This window comes from Lynx canadensis, chromosome E2 (assembly GCF_007474595.2).
Source record: "Lynx canadensis isolate LIC74 chromosome E2, mLynCan4.pri.v2, whole genome shotgun sequence".
Classification (NCBI taxonomy): domain Eukaryota; kingdom Metazoa; phylum Chordata; class Mammalia; order Carnivora; family Felidae; genus Lynx; species Lynx canadensis.
The window spans coordinates 35,483,006-35,503,450 of NC_044317.1; the positions used below are offsets into that span (position 1 = coordinate 35,483,006).

Here is a 20,445-nt window from a genome sequence, read left to right on the forward strand (position 1 = left end):
TCCAAAAAAATAGAAATGGAAGGAAAACTTCTGGACTCATTCTATGAAGCCAGCATTACCTTGAATCCCAAACCAGACAGAGAGCCCACAAAAAAGGAGAATTACAGGCCAATATCACTGATGAACATGGATGCAAAAATTCTCAACAAGATACTAGCAAATCGAATTCAACAGTGTATTAAAAGAATTATTCACTATGATCAAGTGGGATTCATTCCTGGGCTGCAGGGCTGTTCAATATTCACAAATCAATCAATGTGATACATCACATTAATAAAAGAAAGGATAAGATCCATATGATCTTGTCAATAGATGCAGAAAAAGTATTTGACATAACAGATGAACATAAGGGAAGGGAAACAAAAATAATATAAAAACAAGGAGGAGGACAAAACAGAAGAGACTCATAAATATGGAGAACAAAACAAGGGTTACTGGAGGGGTTGTGGGAGGGGGTATGTGCTAAATGGGTAAGGGGCACTAAGGAATCTACTCCTGAAATCATTGTTGCACTATGTGCTAACTAATTTGGATGTAAATTTAAAAAATTAAATTAAAAAAAAAGCATTTGACAAAACACAGCATCCTTTCTTAATAAAAACCTTAAAGAAAGTTGGGATAGAAAGAACATACTTAAACATCATAAAAGCCATATATGAAAAGCTCACAGCTAATACAATCCTCAATGGGGAAAAACTGAGAGCTTCTCTCCTGAGATCAGGAACATGACAGGGATGTCCACTCTCAGCACTGTTGTTTAACATACTGTTGGAAGTCCTAGTATCAGCAATCAGACAACAGAATGAAATAAAAGGCGTCAGAATTGACAAAGAAGTCAAACTTTCACTTTTCGCAGACGACATGATACTCTACATGGAAAATCCGAAAGACTCCACCAAAAGACCGCTAGAACTGATACATTAATTCATCAAAGTCACAGGGTACAAAATCAATGTACATAAATCGGTTGCAGTTTTATACACCAGTAATGAAGCAACAGAAAGAGAAATAAAGAAACTGCACCATTTACAATTGCACCAAGAACCATAAAATACCTAGGAATAAACCTAATCATTTGTGTTTTTTTTAAATTGCACATGTGAGTGAAATCATATGGTGTTTGTCTTTCTCAGTCTGACTTAATTTAGTATAATAATACCCTCTAGGTCCTTCCATGTTGTTGCAAATGGCATGATGTCATCCTTTTTAAAGACTGTGTAATATTTCATCACACACACACACACACACACACACACCCATCACACCCATCACATCTTCCTTTTCCATTCATCTATCAATGGATACGTAGGTTGCTTTGATATTTTGGCTACTTTAAATAATGATGCAATAAAAATAGGTGTGCATATATCTTTCAAATTAGTGTCCTTGTTTTCTATGGGTAAATACCCAGTAGTGGAATCCCTGGATCACATGGTAATTCTATCTTTAATGTTTGAGAGGCCTCCACATTATTTTTCACAGTGACTGTACCAACTTACATTCCGAACAACAGTGTATGAGGGTTCCTTTTTCTTCACATCCTTTCCAACACTTGTTACTTCTTGCCTTTTTGATTTTAGCCATTCTGACAGGTTTAAGGTGATATCTCAGTGGTTTTGATTTGCCTGATGAATAATGATGTTGAGCATCTTTTCATGTGTCTTTTGGTCATCTGTATGTCTTTTATGGAAAAATGTCTATTCAGGTCCTTTGCCTCTTTTTTTAAATCAGATTGGTATTTTGGTGTTGAGTTGTAGAAGTTCTTTTATATATTTTGGATATCAATGCCTTATTGGATATATCATTTGCAAGTACTTTCTCCCATTCAGAAGGCTGCATTTTTTGTTTTGTTGATGGTTTCCTTTACTGTGCAAAAGCCTTTTATTTTGATGGAGTCCCAATAATTTATTTTTTCTTTTGTTTCCCTTGCCTTAGGAGACATACCTAGAAAAATATTGCTACAGCCAATGTCAGAGAAATTATGGCCTGTGTTCTTTTCTAGGATTTTTATGGTTTCAGGTCTCAGGTTTAGGCCTTTAATCCTTTTGGAGTTTATTTTTGTGTATGGTGTTATAAAGTCCAGTTTCATTCTTTTACATGTTGCTGTCCAGTTTATTCAGCACCATTTATTGAAGAGACAGTCTTTTACCTGTTGAATATTCTTGTCTCCTTTGTCATTGATTAATGACCATGTAAGCAAGTGTTTATTTCTGGGCTCTCTATTTTCTTCCTTTGATCTATCTATGTGTCTACTGTTATGCCAATACCATACTGTTTTGATTACTACAGCTTTGTATTATATCTTAAAATCTGGAATTGTGATACCTCCAGCTTTTTTTTTTTTCTTTCTCAAGGTTGCTTTGGCTACTTGGGGTCTTTTGTGGTCCCATATAAATTTTAGTATTATTTGTTCTAGTTCTGTGAAAAATGCTATTGGTATTTTGATAGGGATTGCATTGAATCTCTAGATTGGTTTGGATAGTGTGGACATTTTAAATTCTTCCAATCCATGAGCACAGTGTATATTTCCATTTATTTGTGTCATCTTCAATTTCTTTCATCAGAATTTTATAATTTTCAGAGTACAGAACTTTCATTTCCTTGGTTAAGTTTATTCTTAGGTAGTTTATTATTTTTTCATACAATTGTAAATGGAATTATTTTCTTAATTTCTCTTTCTGCTACTTCATTATTAGCTTATAGAAATGCTACTGATTTCTGGGTATTAATTTTGTATCCTGTAACTTTATGGAATTCATTTGTTACTTGTAGTTTTTTGGTGGGGTCTTCAGGATTTTCTATGTATAGTTTCTTTTTTAAATATAAAATTTATTGTCAGACTGGTTTCCATACAACACCCAGTGCTCATCCCAACAGGTGCCCTCCTCAATACCCATCACCCACCCTCCCTTCCCTCCCAGCCCCCATCAACCCTCAGATTGTTCTCAGTTTTTAAGAGTCTCTTATGGTTTGTCTCCCTCCCTCTCTAACTTTTTTGTTTCCTTCCCCTCCCCCATGGTCTCCTGTTAAGTTTCTCAGGTATAGTTTCATGTCATCTGCAAATAGTGACAGTTTAACTTCTTTGCCAATGTGAATGCCTCTTATTTCTTTTCCTTGTTTGATTGCTATGGCTAGAACTTCCAGTACCATGTAAAATAAAAGTGGCAAAAGTAAATATCCTGGTCTTGTTCCTGATCTTAGAGCAAAAGCTCTCAGTTTTTCACCATTGAGTATGATATTTGGTGTGACTTTTTCATATATGGCCTTTATTATGTTGATATATATTTCCTCTAAACCCACTTTTTTTGGGAGTTTTTATCTGAAGGATGCTGGATTTTGTCAAATGCTTTTTCTGCATCTATTGAGATGATCATATGATTTTCAGCTTTCATTTTGTTGAGGTGGTGTATTATGTTGATTGATTTGCAAATAATGAACCATTCTTGTGTCCCCAGAATAAAACCCACTTGATTGTGGTGAATGATCATTTTAATGTATTGTTAAATGGGGTTTGCTAATATTTTGAGGATTTTTGCGTCTATGTTCATCAGGGATATTGGCCTTTCTTCCTTTTCTTTCTTTCTTTCTTTCTTTCTTTCTTTCTTTCTTTCTTTCTTTCTTTTTTTCTTTCCCCTTCCTTCCTTCCTTCCTTCCTTCCTTCCTTCCTTCCCCCCTCTCTCCCCCTCTTTCTTCCTCCATACCTCCCTCCTTCCTTCCCTCCCTCTTTTTTGTGTTCTTTGTATGGTCTTGGTATCAGGGGAATGCTAGCTTCATAGAATGTATTTGGAAGCTTTCCTTTATCTTCTATTTTTTGGAATAATTTGAGGAGAATAGGTATCAACTCTTCCTTAAATATTTGATAGAATTCACCTGTGAATCCATGTGGCCCTGGACTTTAATTTTTGGTAGTTTTTAAAAAATATATTATTACTGATTTAATTTTGTTACTAGTAATTGGTCTGTCAAAAATTTCTATTTCTCCCTGATTCGGGTTTGGAAGATTGTGTAATTAATTCTAGGAATTTATCCATTTCTTCTAGGTTGCCCAATTTGTTGTCATATAATTTTTTATAGTATTCTCTTAGAATCTTTTGTATTTCTGTGGTGTCCATTGTTACTTCTCATCTTTCATTTCTGATTTTAATTATTTGGGTCATTTCTTTTTTTTGATGAGAGTTTATCAATTTTGTTTATCTCTTCAAAGAATCAGCTTTTTGTTTCATTGATATTTTTTCCTGATTTGTTTTAGTCTTTACATCATTTATTTCTCCTCTGAGCTTTATTATTTTCTTCCTTCTACTCATCTTGGGCTTTGTTCTTCTTTTTCTAATTCCTTTAAGTATAAGTTTAGATCATTTGAGTTTTTTATTGTTTTTTAGGAAGGGCTGTATCACTATAGACTTCTCTGTTAGAACTACTTTTGCTGTGTCCCAAGGATTTTGAACCATTGTGTTTTCATTTTCATTTGTCTCCATGGCTTTTTTGATTTCTTCTTTGATTGCTTCATTGACCCATTGATTGTTAAGTATCATGTTGTTTAGACTCCACGGGTTTGTGTTTTTCCAGAATTTCTTCTTGTGATTGGTAGTTTTATACCTGCTGTAATCAGAAAAGATGTGTGCTATGATTTCAGTCTTCTAAAATTTTTTGAGGCTTGTTTTGTGGCCTAATATGTGATCTATTCTGGAGAATGTTTCATGTGCACTCGAAAAGAATTCTGTTGTTTTTGGATAGAATGTTCTTTATATATCTCTGAGGGTCGTCTGGTTTGATGTGTCATTCAAAGACACTGTTTTCTTACTCATTTTCAGCCTGAATGGTCTATCCACTGATGTACATGGGATGTTAAAGTCTTCTACTATTATTGTATTACCATCAATTTGTCTCTTTATATTCATTAATATTTGCTTTATGTATTTAGGTGCTCCAATGTTGGATACATAGATATTTACAATTGTTATATCCTCTAGTTAGATTGATCCCTTTATCATTATGTAATACTTTGCCATTATAATACTGACATAATTTATCATTATGTAATACTTTGTCTCTTACTACAGTATTTGCTTTAAAGTCTATTTTGTCTAATGTAAATATTGTTACCTTGCCAAAGCCCCAGATCTTAACCACCGTGTATACCACTCCTAAAGGTGGCACATAGGCATGATGCTCAGGGCTATGCCCAGCTTCTGCTCCAGGGTATTGAGTGCTGCCAGGGGCCAGTGTGCCAGCTGAAGGGTAACTACTCATGATCTGCCTGCTCACTCTCTTGCTGGTAACCTTTATTGGGAAGGTGTGTCTTGCAAAGTCTGAGTTGTAAGACTTTCCCATTGTCATGCATTGAGAAAGAGGATCCCAATGATGGTGATGATGGTAATGATATCAATTAACCATTAAATCAATTAGTCAACTAATTAACCTTTGTGGAGGCAGCAGGCCTTTCAAGTGGTACAGAAACCTAGGGTCCAGTGGCTGGAACTGGCTGCTCCTTGGATAGGGCATGAGCTTGAACTCCAGGGAATTCAGAGCAGGAACCAGTTCCTGAAGAAGCTATGTGGTGTACTCTGGTTCCCTGGGAGAGATTCTATCTAGAGTGGGGGCAGTCTGAGTGGGAATGAGGTACAGAGAAAACCCAGGGAGAAGGGCGTGAAATTTTCTCATAGCTTGGGATCTGGACATCTCTGAGTTCCTGCCTACTAACTTATTGACTTTCCTGGATCCCTTGCTCTCAGTCCCCCAAGGAGAGGGACTGGGGTCATGCCCAGTAAGTCATGGGATCCCCAGCATGATGGGGGATCCTGTCCTTTGCAGGATGAGTGGCTGATCTGAGCATCGTGGCTACTGAGAGTTGGTTAGGGTCTTGCCCACTAGAGTCCCTACAGGCTGGCCCAGGGCTAGAAAGTGCACAATGCTGAAGGATATTCCAAAGGGCTGGGAGGTCTAAGGAACTGAGATCTTATTCCTGCTTGGCCTCTCTGCTCCTCAAGCAGCATTCTCTGTGCCCAGTGTCCAAAAGTGTCTCAGGTGGAGAAAGGTTGCTTTCTCCAACCTTGTAGGAGTTACTGGTGGATAGAGGACCATCCTGGCGCAGATGTCAGAGTCATCATTAGTAATCACCCCAACATCCTGCTATTATACCCTCCACCAACACACATCTCTTCCATTCATGGTCTTGTATCCTTTGGGAAGCCTCCCACAGTGACCGTAGCCCACACTTGTCACTCTCTTCTCTGACTCCCAAGAGCAGTGCTAGCAGTTGGTGCCCCCAGTTTTTTTTTTCAGAGGTTCCATGTGCATTGATGTCATCTTCCCCTCAAGGCAGAAAGCCTGTGAGGGGAGGGCCATCCCTGACTCAACTCCACATAAGGAGTGTGGGGGATGCCTATGAGTCAAGGGGAAACTGTCCTTGGACATCAAAGATGAAGCAACTGGCCACCTCCCTGCCTTACCCCATTGACACCAGCAATGCCTTTCCAGGCAACCCAGGGAAGAAATTGTGTCTTTTGTTATCACACTGACATTTCTATACACAGGTATCAGCACACAGTTCGTGTCTGTGCCCTCCAGAAGGACCTGAGCAACCTTCCTTATGGAGACCTGACTGAGGTGAGCAGAGCTGGGAGCTCAGCTCCACTGCAGTGGCATGGCAGCATGGCTGCCCAGGTCGAAAGGGGGAGGCTAACAGGCCCCAGTTCCATCCACATTTAGATGCCCTGGAGGACAGAAAGGTCCCAAGAAATGTGGGACCAGCCAGGTTCTACCATCCTGAATTCTCCATCTTGTTTTATTCTTAGGGGATTATTACAATGGATGTGGTACCAACTCCACCTGTGTTGGGTTCAGCATTGTCACTCCTGGGGCCATTCCCAGTCTGCCTATTATCTTAGAAAATGTTTCTGTTGGAAGCTGCTTCCTTATCTCATGGGCTGGCTCTGTCCTCCAAAGACAGAGGTCCAGGGGTGCTGCATTGTGGCTGGAGTCTCAAGGGCCCCTTCTTGCCTCATTTTCTCTGCCCTCCAAACATTACTCCCAGCTGCTTGTCCTAAGAGCTGCCTGGGTCCTCGGTGGAGTCTGCCAACTCGGGTGACTTGGGCGGGGGGAAGTCACTGTGCCATCTTCCTGTCTCCCGATCCCAGTGTGTCCTCTGCTTATTCTTCACACTTTGCCAACCACCTAAAGGATACCAGAGAGCTAAAGCATCTTGAAGAAAGACCAGTTTGGAACACATTGCCTTTCTCTGCTGGTGCCCTTAATGTGCCTGTGTCAAGGAAATGGTCACCACAGCCATCCTGGCCTGGCATTCAGGACCTCTCTTGCTGCAGTCCTGGCCCACCTTCCCAGGGTTTGCTTCTACTCATCCCTACCTGCCCACCTAAGTGTGCACTTGCCTTCCAGCTTCCAGACCTCTGTTTTTGCTATTGTTACCACCCTTTGAGTTCTAACCCCAAATCCACCCCCTGGAGGGGGAGACTTCCCTTTCTTGAATCTTGTGGACTGATGTAATTTGCCCCAGAATACTTGGCTTATGCTTCTCAGTTGACATTTGTTAAATCCTGCTTTGCACCATTATTATGTGTGTAACTGACCAGGCCTCCACTTTCTGCTAATATGTGAGCTCACAGTAGATGGGAGACTTTTTTGGCCCAGCTTCATGTGTCTTTCCCCAGTGCTCAACCCAATGCCTGGCTGAACATAATGGGGGTTCACTTTGGGGTCAGTTGGACAGAATAACCTATAGTAGGCTATCTACCTTTTCATCTCTTCTACAAATACTCAATGAGTGCCTGCTCTGGGTCAGGTGTGGTGCCAGGCCTTACAGATATAGTGATGAACAAGGTAGACATGCCTTCTGTCTTTGTAGAGCTTAGAAGTCCTAGTGGGGTTTGGGAGTTGATCCACAAGCAAGCAAATAGAGACCCCCCTTTTCCATCTGCTCCCAACCTCTTCTCCCTCCTGTTCACCTGTCCACTCTCCCAGATCTTTCTGCTCAACAGTTCCCTTTGGTGTTAGTGGTCAAGACATAGCCCCTCCCTATGGTATATGCACCGGAATGGGGCTGTTGTAAGCTAGGTCCCCCCCACTCAACATTGGAACGAGTTTTTCCCCTAGTTGCCACTGTCCACCAGGCTTTCTGCAGAAGCAAATCTTCTACTTCCCAAGGCATATGATGCAGTCCAGGGTCCTTATAAGGGGTGGATGAGCTGGGACATAGTAATGATCAGAAGAGTCTTGAGAAGCTTCAAGAAGTTCTTGCTCCCTGAGGACTGCAGGGTGGGGTTGGAGCCTAGAGATGGGCAGTAGTATTGCTCCTGTCTACAGATTGGGGAGCGGGGCCTCAACCTCTCTGGGGGACAGAGGCAGAGGATCAGTCTGGCCCGTGCTGTCTACTCGAACCACGAAATCTACTTGCTGGATGACCCCCTGTCAGCAGTGGATGCCCACGTGGGGAAGTATGTCTTTGAGGAGTGCATCAAGAAGACGCTCAGCGGGAAGACCATCGTTCTGGTGACCCACCAGCTGCAGGTGACTGGGACTGGCAGGATCCATGAGGCCATAGGATGGGTGTGGCACCTAATGCTCACAGAGTCTTCTCTTCTGCCTAAACCTGCCTCTCCCATCCGAGGTTGTCTTCACCTGGACAGGGTCAGGGAGGGAGCAAGATGTGTAGGTTACACTCATGATTCTCCCAAGCCATCCCATCTTTCATATAGCCCTGCCTGATCCTCTCTGTGCATGGCTCCTATTGGTCCTAACTTTGGATTCAGTGGGGCTGAGCCCTTTCTTTACTAGAAGGTAGATTCTCCAGGAGCAGTGGACCCCTATATATGGGGTGGACATAGGGCACCTCTTCCAGCTCTGGACTACTGATGGTAGGGAGATGGAAAGCCAGGTGGAAACAATTCAGACTCATCCTTCCTCCAGCAAGGGCTGGGTGGGCCGGAGGCCAGGAGGTCCTGGGAGTGGGATAGGGGGCCCAGATGTCCCTGGTATCACTAACCAGGGGGAAAGGCTGGAGACCAGGACTTTCGGGCTAAGGCAAGACTCTTCTCCTTGCTCAGAGCCACTCTCTCAGGCTTAGGAACATGAATCTTGCTGAGGAGTTACTGAGCTTGCCTTGAATGGCTTGGCAGGTTGGGGAAAGTTCTCACAATGTCAACCTCATCGAGGGTTATGAATGCCTTGATGAATCAAAGGAATCCAAAACTCCCCTCCACTCTGAGACAAACCAGATTTCCCCCTGCCTCTTCCTCTCCACAGTGAGACCCTAGAGGTGTGTGGTATGTTCGTGTATATCTGTATGTATATACATGTGTACATCTCCTGCTGGAGGAGAGATCCCACAGGAGTGACCTGCATTGAGAGGACTGTTGGAGCAGAAATCCTGCCCTTTCCTCTCCTACCACCTATGGGGAAAATGTTCAACAGGGGCCTGGTCTGGGGGTAAGAAGCAGACCTCATGGCCTTTGCATGGGTAAGTCAACCTAGGGAAGGGGGAGGCAAATGAGGTTTCCATGGCTACAGGATGTTCTGGCCAAATTTTCTAAGATCTTCTATCAGTGTCTAGAAGGGCCAGCTTGAGAAGAGGGAAATTTTTTAAAGACCTAGGAAAACTGTTTCTTCCCATTGCTGTAGCTCTGCTTCCAGCCTCTTTGCTGAGGATTGGAGTTCTCAGAATAAACTCCAAGCATCTGAATTTTGGGTTCCCTCTGAGTGTGCTCGATCACCTCTGGGAAGCATCCAGTGGAGCTGGTACAGACAAGTTCCTCAGCTGGCCAGTCATCAGAGTGGAGGAGAAGGTTGGATTTCTTCTGGACCCCCATGAGGCCAGTGGAAATGGGGTCTCGCCCAGCCAGGGTGCTAAATGTTGTAACCACAGCTCTGCACCGTGAAGGTCCAATTCTTGGAGACCACCTGTAGTGGGGAGGGCTGTCTTCCTGAGGGGTTCTGGGTATCTGGAGGGGGACTTGTGGCCCCTGACAAATGTGGGCCATGGCTGTCCTTGTAGGAGTTCTGACTGGGGAGTCATCACATCAGACTGTTGGAGTCTTTGAACCTTGATGACTAATAGCATGACCCCAGGCAAGAAATATCTTTTCCCCAGGCCTAAGTCTCCTCAAAGAGTCTACCTTTCTCCAAGGTCATTGTCCCTCACTTTTTGAGTGTTGAAAAATGCAAGCATCCACAAGATGGCACTGGAGTCTCAGTCCAGCTGTCCATTGTTAGGGAAGAGGGGGCTCAGAGCCCCTGAACCAGAGCCCCTGGGCTTTCTAGAACATTTCTCTGCTGCTTTTACTCTTGGGCCCATAGCCAATCCGGACGCTTCCCAGGGCTTGGGCTGGACAATTGTTCTTCTACTTGAGGAAACAAATGAAATAAGAGATGTGGTTGCCACTGAAATCTAACCCAGGGTCAGATTTTGTGAGTTTGCAGAACAAAGCTGCTCAAATCATGCCGGATCTCACTGGTGTGAACTGGGGAGGGAGGGTGCTCACTAGCCAGAGGACCTTCACCAGGAGCTCCCTTGGCTGCAATGTGGGCCCTCACAGGTAGAAAAGGCTTTGGGGCTGTTTCAGGCCCCATACCAACGTCTCAATTTCCATATCTGGAGAATGGACTGGTAACAAAGCTGCCACTTCCTTTACTGGCTTGTGGGAGATTGAGAGATAAAAGACAAAACAAGATCAGGCTTTGAAAGGTAAGAAGATGCTGTATAAAGGCTAGATGTTATTTTCAGGAAAAAGAATCTCTCAGAGAGAGTCTCAACTGGACATTAAAAGCCAGTCTCTTCCTGCTTTGGCTGTCTGGGAAAGTGGACAAGAAGCCGAGTCATTAGTCCAAGAGAGGCAGAAAGGCTGGAGCTGTGCAAGCTGTCAGAATGGCTGTCATTTGGCCTTTTGGGCACCTTCCCCATTTCCCCAACACCCAATGGGGAGAGCAATGACCAAATGTAGCCGCTTCTCTCAAGCTTCTAATCAAGTACATGAATAGCTGATTTGACCATGGGTAGACCCTGGGTACAGGGAAAGACTTCTGGCCTGTATTGCAAAGGCTTATTTGGGCAAAACTGTCTTAAATCTCATAACATCTTGCCCCTATATGAGGGACTTTCTGATCTTAGATGGGTTGACCTGACCCTCACTCCAAATGCGAGGAAACCCCTTTTAGCAGAACTCTTTGATTTCAAGAGTGATATGCAAATGAAGGGAACTCAAACCAGGAAAATAGAAGTGCTTTGGGCAAAAAATGTGGGATGCCATATTAAATGTAGTTATATTTTTATTGTACAGATAAATCTGGTGTAGATTCCTGAGGCCAGGGGGTGTGGCTTGGTGGCTGGGAACTGCTCCATGTTCTGCTTTCGTGGGCTAGATGAGGATGATGAGGTAGGCTTGTAACTTTATAGCAGCAGAGTAAGGCTGTTGCTGGGGTCACATTTCCCCTTTCCACCAAACTTCGTCTTGCAGTAACTTGTCAATTTTATATTCCAAATTCCCCTGCTCCCCGATCTGATTTCTTAGCATGGCAGCTCATTTAGGGAACAGTAGGAAAGGAAGAGTCAATGTGCATCATAGTGACAACCAGAGGCTCCCTTTGTACTCGTGACACCAGTGTTCACTAGATCAGTGCTTCTCAACTGGGGCCATTTTGCCATTTAGAGGGCATTTGTCAATATCTGGAAACATTTTTGCTTGTCACAACTGGGATGGGGGGTGCTATTGGCATCTAGTGGGTTAGAGAGCAGGAAGGCTGCTAAATATCTTACTATGCACAAGACAGCCCCCCCGATCTGCCCCAACAACAAAGAATCATCTGGCCCTCAGTGCCAATAGTGCCAAGGTTGATAACCTCTGCACTAGAGGAACTTGGAACACCACTGGATGGGAGTTTGGCACCACACTCTTCTCTTACCAGGCAGAAGTTCACTATAGGTCACTTTAATATCTCTGCAGTTCTTGGAGTCTTGTGATGAAGTCATTTTGTTAGAAGATGGAGAGATTTGTGAAAAGGGAACCCATAAGGAGTTAATGGAGGAGAGAGGGTGCTATGCAAAGCTGATTCACAACCTCCGAGGGTTGCAATTCAAGGTAACTCTTTGTACTGAGGTGCAAGAGATGGGGTCCCTCCCTTGCAGTCTCCAGCCTGGGAGAAGTCCTGTCATTTAGCTTTCAGAAGGTATGTCATTTTGTCTCCAGGATCCTGAGCACATTTACAATACAGCAATGGTGGAAGCCCTTAAGGAGAACCCCACTGAGAGAGATGGAGATGCTGGTACAATCTGAGTTCGAAACGCTCTTCTCTTATTGCCCGTGGCTCATGAGCAGACACAGATCTCTCTTTATTTCTCACCCTAGTTTTGGATCCAGGGGATGGGAAAGATGAAGAAAAAGAACCTGAAACGGACTCAGAATTTGTAGACATAAAAGGTATTTGCTATTCGTTCCCTCAGTTACATAGTCGTAAATATTGGGTGAGCATCCACCATTCTTGATAGAGAAATGTAGGCACAGTGTATGTCCTTTTGGGCAGCTAGGATTATACAGTTTACCATCATGTGAGCCTAGGGGTTCAACTGCCTGAGTCCAAACTCTGACTCAACCACTTACTAGTTTTATGAGTTTGTGCAAGACACTTGGCCACTCTGAACCTTAGTTTCTTAATCCATAGAATGGGAAAATAATACTACCAACTCCTGGTTCTTACAAAGATTACATGAGAAACTGCAGATAAAATGATTAGCCCAGTGCCTGACATACAGTAACCCTCAAGAGTAGTTATTACTGTTATTAGTTAGAAAGGTCAAAGCACAGCACATAGATTGATTAAAGGCAAAACACACATAGGAGCTGTTTCACACTCTATGGGAAGCGTTGAGAAAGGATTTTGCAGCCATGAAAAGATTAGGACTAAGTATTCTTCTCTGTGCTGGGCACCACGTTAGTCTGCGTGGACAAAAATATGCCCCTTGTCTCAAGACCTTATGGCCTGGTGGGAGTCACAGGACAGGGGATAATCAGGGGAACTGGACTCAGGGTAATGGGGATTTGGGGTGGACATAACAGGGAGGGCCTTACAGAGGGGAAAACCTTGGGACTGGTCCCCAGAGTTTTCCGGGGTCACTGTCGTAAGAAGGTGGGGGCTGGGGGGATTTGGAGTTGAGGGCAGGATGGAATTCTGGGAAGGAAGAGAGGAGAGATGTGGGAGATAAGCATGGTGAGGGTATCATCAGGCTGCCTCTTCTCATCCCCACCCTGCATCCATTCAACACTTGTTGAGCATCTACCGGGTGCACTGCCCAGGGCTGGGCACCAAGCAGACAGGGGTCTAGATCCACCACTACTTTCCTCAAAGTGCCCATAATGAGGTGGCTTTCCAAGTTAGAGCTCTGTTCCTCAATAATGTGTAGCTGGAAAAAAACCCCTCAGTGTATTTAATCAAGTTTAAGATACCATCCATTTTAAGATCACCATCGTTTTATGTACCACTTAGAAAGAAAAATCTTTGCCAATTAGACGATATGGCATACTACAGAATGGAAGGCACATCCTGATTTCAGAGATGTTAAAATGTGAAAAAAAATGTGAGTCTTTGAATTGAAATTTGGCACCATTAATGGTGCTTGTGACAAATGCATGCATGTTTGGAAAGACAGCATATTTTTATCGCTCTGGAGGCTGCCAAGGCTGAAGTGAGGTACTTGCCATCTCTTTCGTGCCTTCTCAGGAAAGCTCCAGGCTGCCCAGGATGTGAGCTCCTGTGAACAGAGTAAATCCTGCCCCTCTTTTCTTTCTCATTCCCCTTCTCTGGAGGGGAAATCGAACATGTGAAATGCTCTGAAAGTTATAGGAAGGGAGCCAGTTAAAGGTGGCAGTGCCCAGCATGCCTGGCATCAGGGCATTTTTTAAAGCACAGCAAGGTGAACAGAGAATCAGCAACATTCCAGGCTGGGCTGGCAGGCTGCAAGGGGATTTGACCAGTTCCTTTTGTGCTCCAGGATGCTGTTCGTTATGCTCTGCCAACCCACCTGGGCATCTCATTTTACAGGCCCGGGGAGAAACACAACGAAAGTCAGGCTGAACATTTCAAAGAAGCACAAAGGTTCCCAGGAAGAGGGTACAATAGTAGCTTTATTCATGGAGGCACCTTTGAGGTGTGACAGCTATCCCTCTCAGAGCAAGATGCAGAGGGTCTGTGTGCAGGGGCAGCCTCGGGTCTAGCTCTATTTATCTCTGTTTATAAAAGCTACGTATGGTGTAGGATTCTGTTTTGGAGCTGGCATTTTCATGCTTCTCTATGAAGAAGAAGAATGGGATGAGTACTCGGCTCTGACTGCTGGATGTTTAGCCAAACATCCCTATACCTCTGGATGTGGTTTGCATGAGAATTTGATGGTCATTTTCCTTTCCCTTTGGAAAGTGGAGAGGACTTGGGGAAGCCACATGGATGGAATCAGGAGCCCATGCAGTGGCTGACCAAGGAGATGCCCTGGGTTTCTTCTTTGAGGCATGAGCTTTGAGAAGACAAGAGTTACCTGCTTCCTGGTCACCCTGCAGTAACTGCTGTGGGTGCCTTTAGCACTTCAGCGCATGTAGCCTGACTCCCAGCTGTATTCCTTTGCCCAGGGGCTCTCTCTGGAAACTGCCAGCCTCAGGTCAAGCTAGAAGTGCTGGCAAATTAACCCCCCTGCAGGGAGGAGCCCTCATCCAGTGGCCAATGGGAGTTGTAGAAATATCCCAGATCCCTCTGGTCAGGTGAAAAGCCTGCTCCACACTGGCTCTGACATTTCTCTACATGAGATTAAGCTCCAGTTGTCCACAGGGATCTCTGGCTTGGTGATCCCTCGGTGAGATGCCTTTTTGTTGCTGCCTTTCCTTCCCTTTCCTACTCCCTCAAGCTCCCTCAAGCTCCTGCATGCACTCATACCCTCTTCTTAGAAACAGCTTCTGGAGAACTAGACCACAGCAATCCATATCCCAAGGCTGAGCACATAGTAGGTGCTTAATAAAGATTTCTTGAAAGATTGAAAGCCACTTGTCTTACAGGGCTGTGATGAGAAAATAACATGAGAAAAAGTGTGTTGGGAATTTCAAAGCATAGGATAAATGGAAGGAGGGGGTGGAACTGCCCCCTCTTCTGATGGTGGTGTGGGGTATGCAGGAGAGGTGTGCCTGCCCCTCTGGGCTCCTGCCCTACCAGCAGGTGACACAGGACTTGTGTCTGTCTCTGTAGTTCCTCTGCACCAGCTCGTCCAGACTGAATCCCCTCAGGAAGGAACCGTGACCTGGAAAACGTATCACACGTACATTAAGGCTTCTGGAGGTTTGATATAAAACAACGGGTTTCTTGATTTAATTTGCATTAAAAAAATCCGTCCTCAAACTGTTGGGTTCACATTTTATAATTTCCTTGACAATTACTCCTTTTATGCTGGACCCATTTGTCAATGCTTTTATTCCCCACTTCCCCCCCTCTCCTCCTCCCCGGGCCTAAAAATCTGAAGTCTGATAATACAGCCTTTTAAATGGAATCACCCTTTATCTCCATTAAAGCTGCCAGATGCTATTTATTGAAACTGAATGAGCAGAAGCATGAACCAGCCATGGTTCTTCTGCACCTCGCTGCCTCATGACTGAGTACAGCAGCCATCCGCTCATAGCCTGCCTTCGGTGCAAGATTCCCATCTCAGTGTGCAAATACCTTAAACTTTTATTTCTTGTCACTCCCCAGCAAGACGTTTTTTTTGTTTGATTGTTTGTTTGTTTGAAGAATACCAAGTTGCTTCTATTAAGGTGCATTTGGTGGTTTTTGTCAATATATTTGCAATTTTGACCCATTTTCCAACCAGGGAGAACACATGTCCCCATTGGGGTTCAGGGTCTCAACACCCAGACTTGTGGTAGCAGCCTGGAAGGTGGTTGCCAGGGGCGGGGGCCCTGTTCCTGCAGGCTTTGAATTTCCCATCAGGGTTGGACCTACAGCAGACTCCTCCTCTGTAACTCTCTGGACCTCTCCCCTCCTCTTGTAGGGTACCTTCTCTCTCTCTTTGTGGTGTCCCTCTTCCTCCTGATGATCGGTAGCTCTGTCTTCAGCAATTGGTGGCTGGGTCTCTGGCTAGACAAGGGTTCACAGGTGAGTTTCCCTTTGGCCTTGGAGAATGTTGAGTCATTTGATGGATAGTAGGAACACACACAATGAGCCTGCCATTGCCCCTTTCCATGAAGTTGAGATCAGCTGCCTACACAATTCAAGTCCTGAAATCCCCTTTGATTTCTCAAGACAAGCAGGGCATCTAGATTTCTCTGTGCCACCTTCAGATTTTAAAGGATTAGCTAAGAAGATTGTGGTTGTGCCAGGCAAACTCAGCATGTCTGTGGAGTCATGCCTGTGTAGGACAGAGTCAGTCTTGCAGCCTCCACCGTGAGGCACCTCTCAGGAGGCCCTGGAGGGGCCCAGGGAAACCTAACATGGACTTTAACCTTCCTGCCTCTGAACATATACTGGCATCTTATTGTTGACACTGTGGGGTGTCTGAGTGTTCCTTCTCTTTCTGCTCTCCAAAGTCCCTCTACAGGAACGGGATATGCAAAAACCAGATTTAGTCCCTGGTTGTGCTGCAGAAGCACCGTGTATCTTTCTGAGACACTGGGTATCTGCCACCCAAGGCTCTTCTCTAGACCACAGCCCCACCTGGGAAGGACTGATAAGTCTGCTCTTGCTGGAGCTTGCTAAAAACTCTCCTAGCTTTTGGCCGATGGCTTCTAAGCTTTCCTGGAGCCCCTGGGAATGCTGTGGGTGCATCCTCCAAGTTTACATTTTGGTATAGTGCTGTTGCTATGACAACCAAAGTGAGAAGGCATTGGGGAGACGTAGGCAGGGGAGAAGTCACTACAGCTCTCCCAGAGGTTGGCACAGCTTCCTGGGGTCATTCCCAAGGGGAGAAGCCAGTGGGTGCCCTGCACTGTGCAGGAAGAGAGCCATCTCTGGAATATTCCCCCAGATACTCACTTGCTCAGGAAGAGCTCAAGGTTTCTGGTCTGGATGGAACCTCCTCCTAGGTGTGGTGCTTCCCCACTGAGCCGGTGCCATTGGCTAATTGAGCATGCAGCAGTGATGGCAGACCCAGGTGTTTGCCTTGCCCCCCCAGACACTGTGGGCACAACCTGATGCATAGTGAAGACTCCTCAGTTCAAGCTGGGCCTTTCATCAACTAGCTCCCTAGGGATGCTTTTGCTTTTATGGGTGTTCATCCATCAGCTGTCACCTCTGGTTTACGTTTCCGCTATTGCTGTAATCAGCAAAATGGCATTTAGAAGAAAGATGCTTGTTTGCTCCCCAAAGGCAGTCTTGACTTTCAGCACATGGCTCAGAGAAAAATGGAACCGCCAATTTCTCGGGAGGAGGAGATGGCTTCTCCCCAGAAATGTTAGCAAAAATGTGAGTTCTACGCCCCCCACCCCCAGCAGGATGGAGCTGCATGTGGTCTTCTTGAATTTTCCTAGAGTTCTGTGGTTCACCAGTCTCCCTCCTCCCCACCAGAGACTTCAGGGCAGTGGAACAATGCCTTCCAAGGTGCCCCTTCAGGAAAGGAAAGGGAGGGGGTTGTGGAACTGGTCCATCCTACAGAGAGACCCCCCACATCTCCCTAAAGGCCTGGTGGCTTCTGCCAGGCAGGTTCCTGATACCCTGTCCTGTATGGGCTGCCTGAGGGCTGTTCAGGTAGCCTCTTGGCATCCAGAGTTCCTGTGCTTCTGTAATCTTCCTGGCCCAATATCACCTCTTGTCTCCTGAGGTGTAGTTAGCTTCTGGGACAGAAACTATCTGTCTGCTATGCCTGCCTGGTTTGTCTGTTTTGCTTTTCCCACTGACTGTGCTGAGACTTATAAATCAGGTACCCCTCGGGGGCTGACCACCCAACAGGAGGACCCATGCAAAGTTACGAGGCCCTCAGAGGGAAGTGACCTGATTTCTTAGCAATTATGCACCCCTTTTTAATTTCTTCTCTCTGGAAGGATCCTCTGGGAAATTCCCATTTTCCTGACAGTTTACCAATTCTTGGTGCTTCTTCTGTTTTTCTCCAAAGATGACCTGTGGACCCCAGGGCAACAAGAGTGCATGTGAGATTAGCGCAGTCCTGGCAGACACCGGGCAGCATGTGTACCAGTGGGTATACGCAGGGAGTATGGTGTCTGTACTGATGTTTAGTATCATCAAAGGCTTCACCTTCACCAAGACCACACTGATGGCATCCTGCTCATTACACGACCGAGTGTTTGACAAGGTACTGCTCTCAGGGCCTGCAAACGAATCCAGTTTTTCAGTCAATAGCTTTTATTGAGCACCTATGATACATCGGGTACTGAGCTGGGCTCTGGGGACAGACATGATGCTCAAGATGCTTACAGTGATGTCTGGGAAGCTTCCTAATATGTACTATCAACTGTGAAGGCAACTCCAGGGGCTGAGGGGATGTGTCATGAGCCCTCAGGCTAAACTAGGGGTGGAGGCAAATGTGGTCAGGAAGGTTTTCCTGAGAGCACTGCATTGGGACAGACATGCACAGGCCAACAGGACATCTCCAGCTCCGAAGAGCCCTGAGTACACTGAGGGCCTTAAGAAGTCCTTCTGGCTGCCTTCTCATTCCACTGCAGCAGTAGCCATCAGCCACTATTGCCAGGGCCCTGGCCAGAGCCCAGAGGTGTGGCTCATAATTTGAGGGCAGACAGACACAGGGGCACTTGACTTTTTATTGCTCCAGAGCACAAAATCCCACCCTCCTCCACAGGTACCCCAGGCTGCGTCCCAGGCTTGGAGGGAGGCCCAATCTTCAGGGGCTTTCCCTGGGGTTCCACACCGAGGCTGAATCTTTCCCACAATCCCTCTCATTCATGGGGGCCACAAGAATGGGGAGCATCCTCACCTTCCCAGGATGGCCTGGTACACTGGGTTGGGCCCTGGAAAAATGCTCAGGCTGCTCAAAATATCCCAACCCCAGCAGAGTGGCCAGGCTTTACTAAACTCACACCTCAACGTGGACTCTCTGACTCTATCCACAGATCTTAAGGAGCCCAATGAGCTTCTTTGACACGACTCCCACTGGCAGGCTAATGAACCGTTTTTCCAAGGATATGGATGAGCTGGATGTGAGGCTTCCATTTCACGCGGAGAACTTTCTGCAGCAATTTTTTATGGTGCTGTTTATTCTTGTGATATTGGCTGCTGTGTTTCCTGCTGTCCTTTTAGTCCTGGCTGGCCTTGCTGTTGGCTTCTTCATTCTTTTATGGTAGGTCAATGCACTATTTAAAAAGGAGCACATGAAATCTTGACATATTTGGTTAACTCTGCACAATGACTGGGTAGTGTCAGGTGATGCTGAGTCCCTGCTATCTTCTCTGAATGGGGGGGATCATATTGATTTTTAGTGGTGATGAAATGCCAGGTGCTATGCTCAGTGGTCTTGCATACATCTGGCATTTTAGTCTCAGAGCAACTCTGAGAGGTGGGCATGAATGGGGAGGTTAAGTCTGTGGTCCTAGGCAAGGAAACTAGTAACCATGCTTGTTTTCTGTCTGCTGTTATGCTCTTGACCATGGGGCTCTCTCTGGCATCCTGCTGCTGGAGAAGAGAGGTAAGACCAGTCCTTGGTCACTCTGAGCTTTGGGAACTAGGCCCCACCCTAATCACTGATATGGATAGAGAAAGGCCTCAGGCAGCTAGGCACTGGGGAGTCCTACTGAGGCTGTGCCTCATTTCCACTTCCTCACCCACGTTGGAGGGAAGCAGGAGGGTGGATTGACCCCACCCTCAAGGAACCCAGCTCCTCCCTGTTCCTGGAGAGAGTTGGAGTTCTCAGCAGCCAGCGTGGTGGGTATTGTGTAAGGCCAAAGGCTTGGAAATCAGAGAAATTTGCACCACAGCCCCAGCCCTCCTGCAAAACTAGCTGGAAGACCCTGGGGAAGCCAGAGAAATACTGCAAGCCTGTGTCTTCATCCCTAAAGGTAACCATTAAAATATACATCTCACCTATGCCAGGGGAGTCTTGTGAGGATCAAATGAGACTGCAGAGCTATAAGTGGCTTACAAATTAGAAAGGGAATACAGTTGACCCTTGAACAACATGGGTTTGAACCACACAGGTCCACTTATATGTGGATTCTTTTTACATATATATAAATACAGTACCATACTATAAATGTATTTTCTCTTCCTAATGATTTTTTAAATAGCCCTTTCTCTTCTCTATCTTACTTTATAGTAAGAATATAGTATATAATACATATAAAATATGTGTTAATCAACTGTTTATGTTATCGGTAAGGCATCTAGTCAACAGTAGACTATTAGTAGTTAAGTTTTGGGGGAGTCAAAATTGTTATAAGCAGATTTTCAATTGCATGGGGTGGGGTGGGGGTTGATGCCCCATCTCTTGCATTGTTCAAGAGTCAACTA

At 45.2% G+C, this 20,445-nt stretch overlaps 1 protein-coding gene across 1 annotated transcript in view; it reads left to right on the top strand.

The window, feature by feature from the left end:
* ABCC12 (ATP binding cassette subfamily C member 12) overlaps window positions 1-20,445 on the top strand; it is a 75,727-nt gene that overhangs the window by 37,030 nt on the left and 18,252 nt on the right. Inside the window, 9 exon segments of the mRNA XM_030297311.1 lie at window positions 6,534-6,606; window positions 8,320-8,523; window positions 11,952-12,086; window positions 12,195-12,276; window positions 12,351-12,425; window positions 15,229-15,318; window positions 16,025-16,128; window positions 18,080-18,277; window positions 19,053-19,279. Of these exon segments, the coding sequence (XP_030153171.1) occupies window positions 6,534-6,606; window positions 8,320-8,523; window positions 11,952-12,086; window positions 12,195-12,276; window positions 12,351-12,425; window positions 15,229-15,318; window positions 16,025-16,128; window positions 18,080-18,277; window positions 19,053-19,279 (1,188 nt within the window).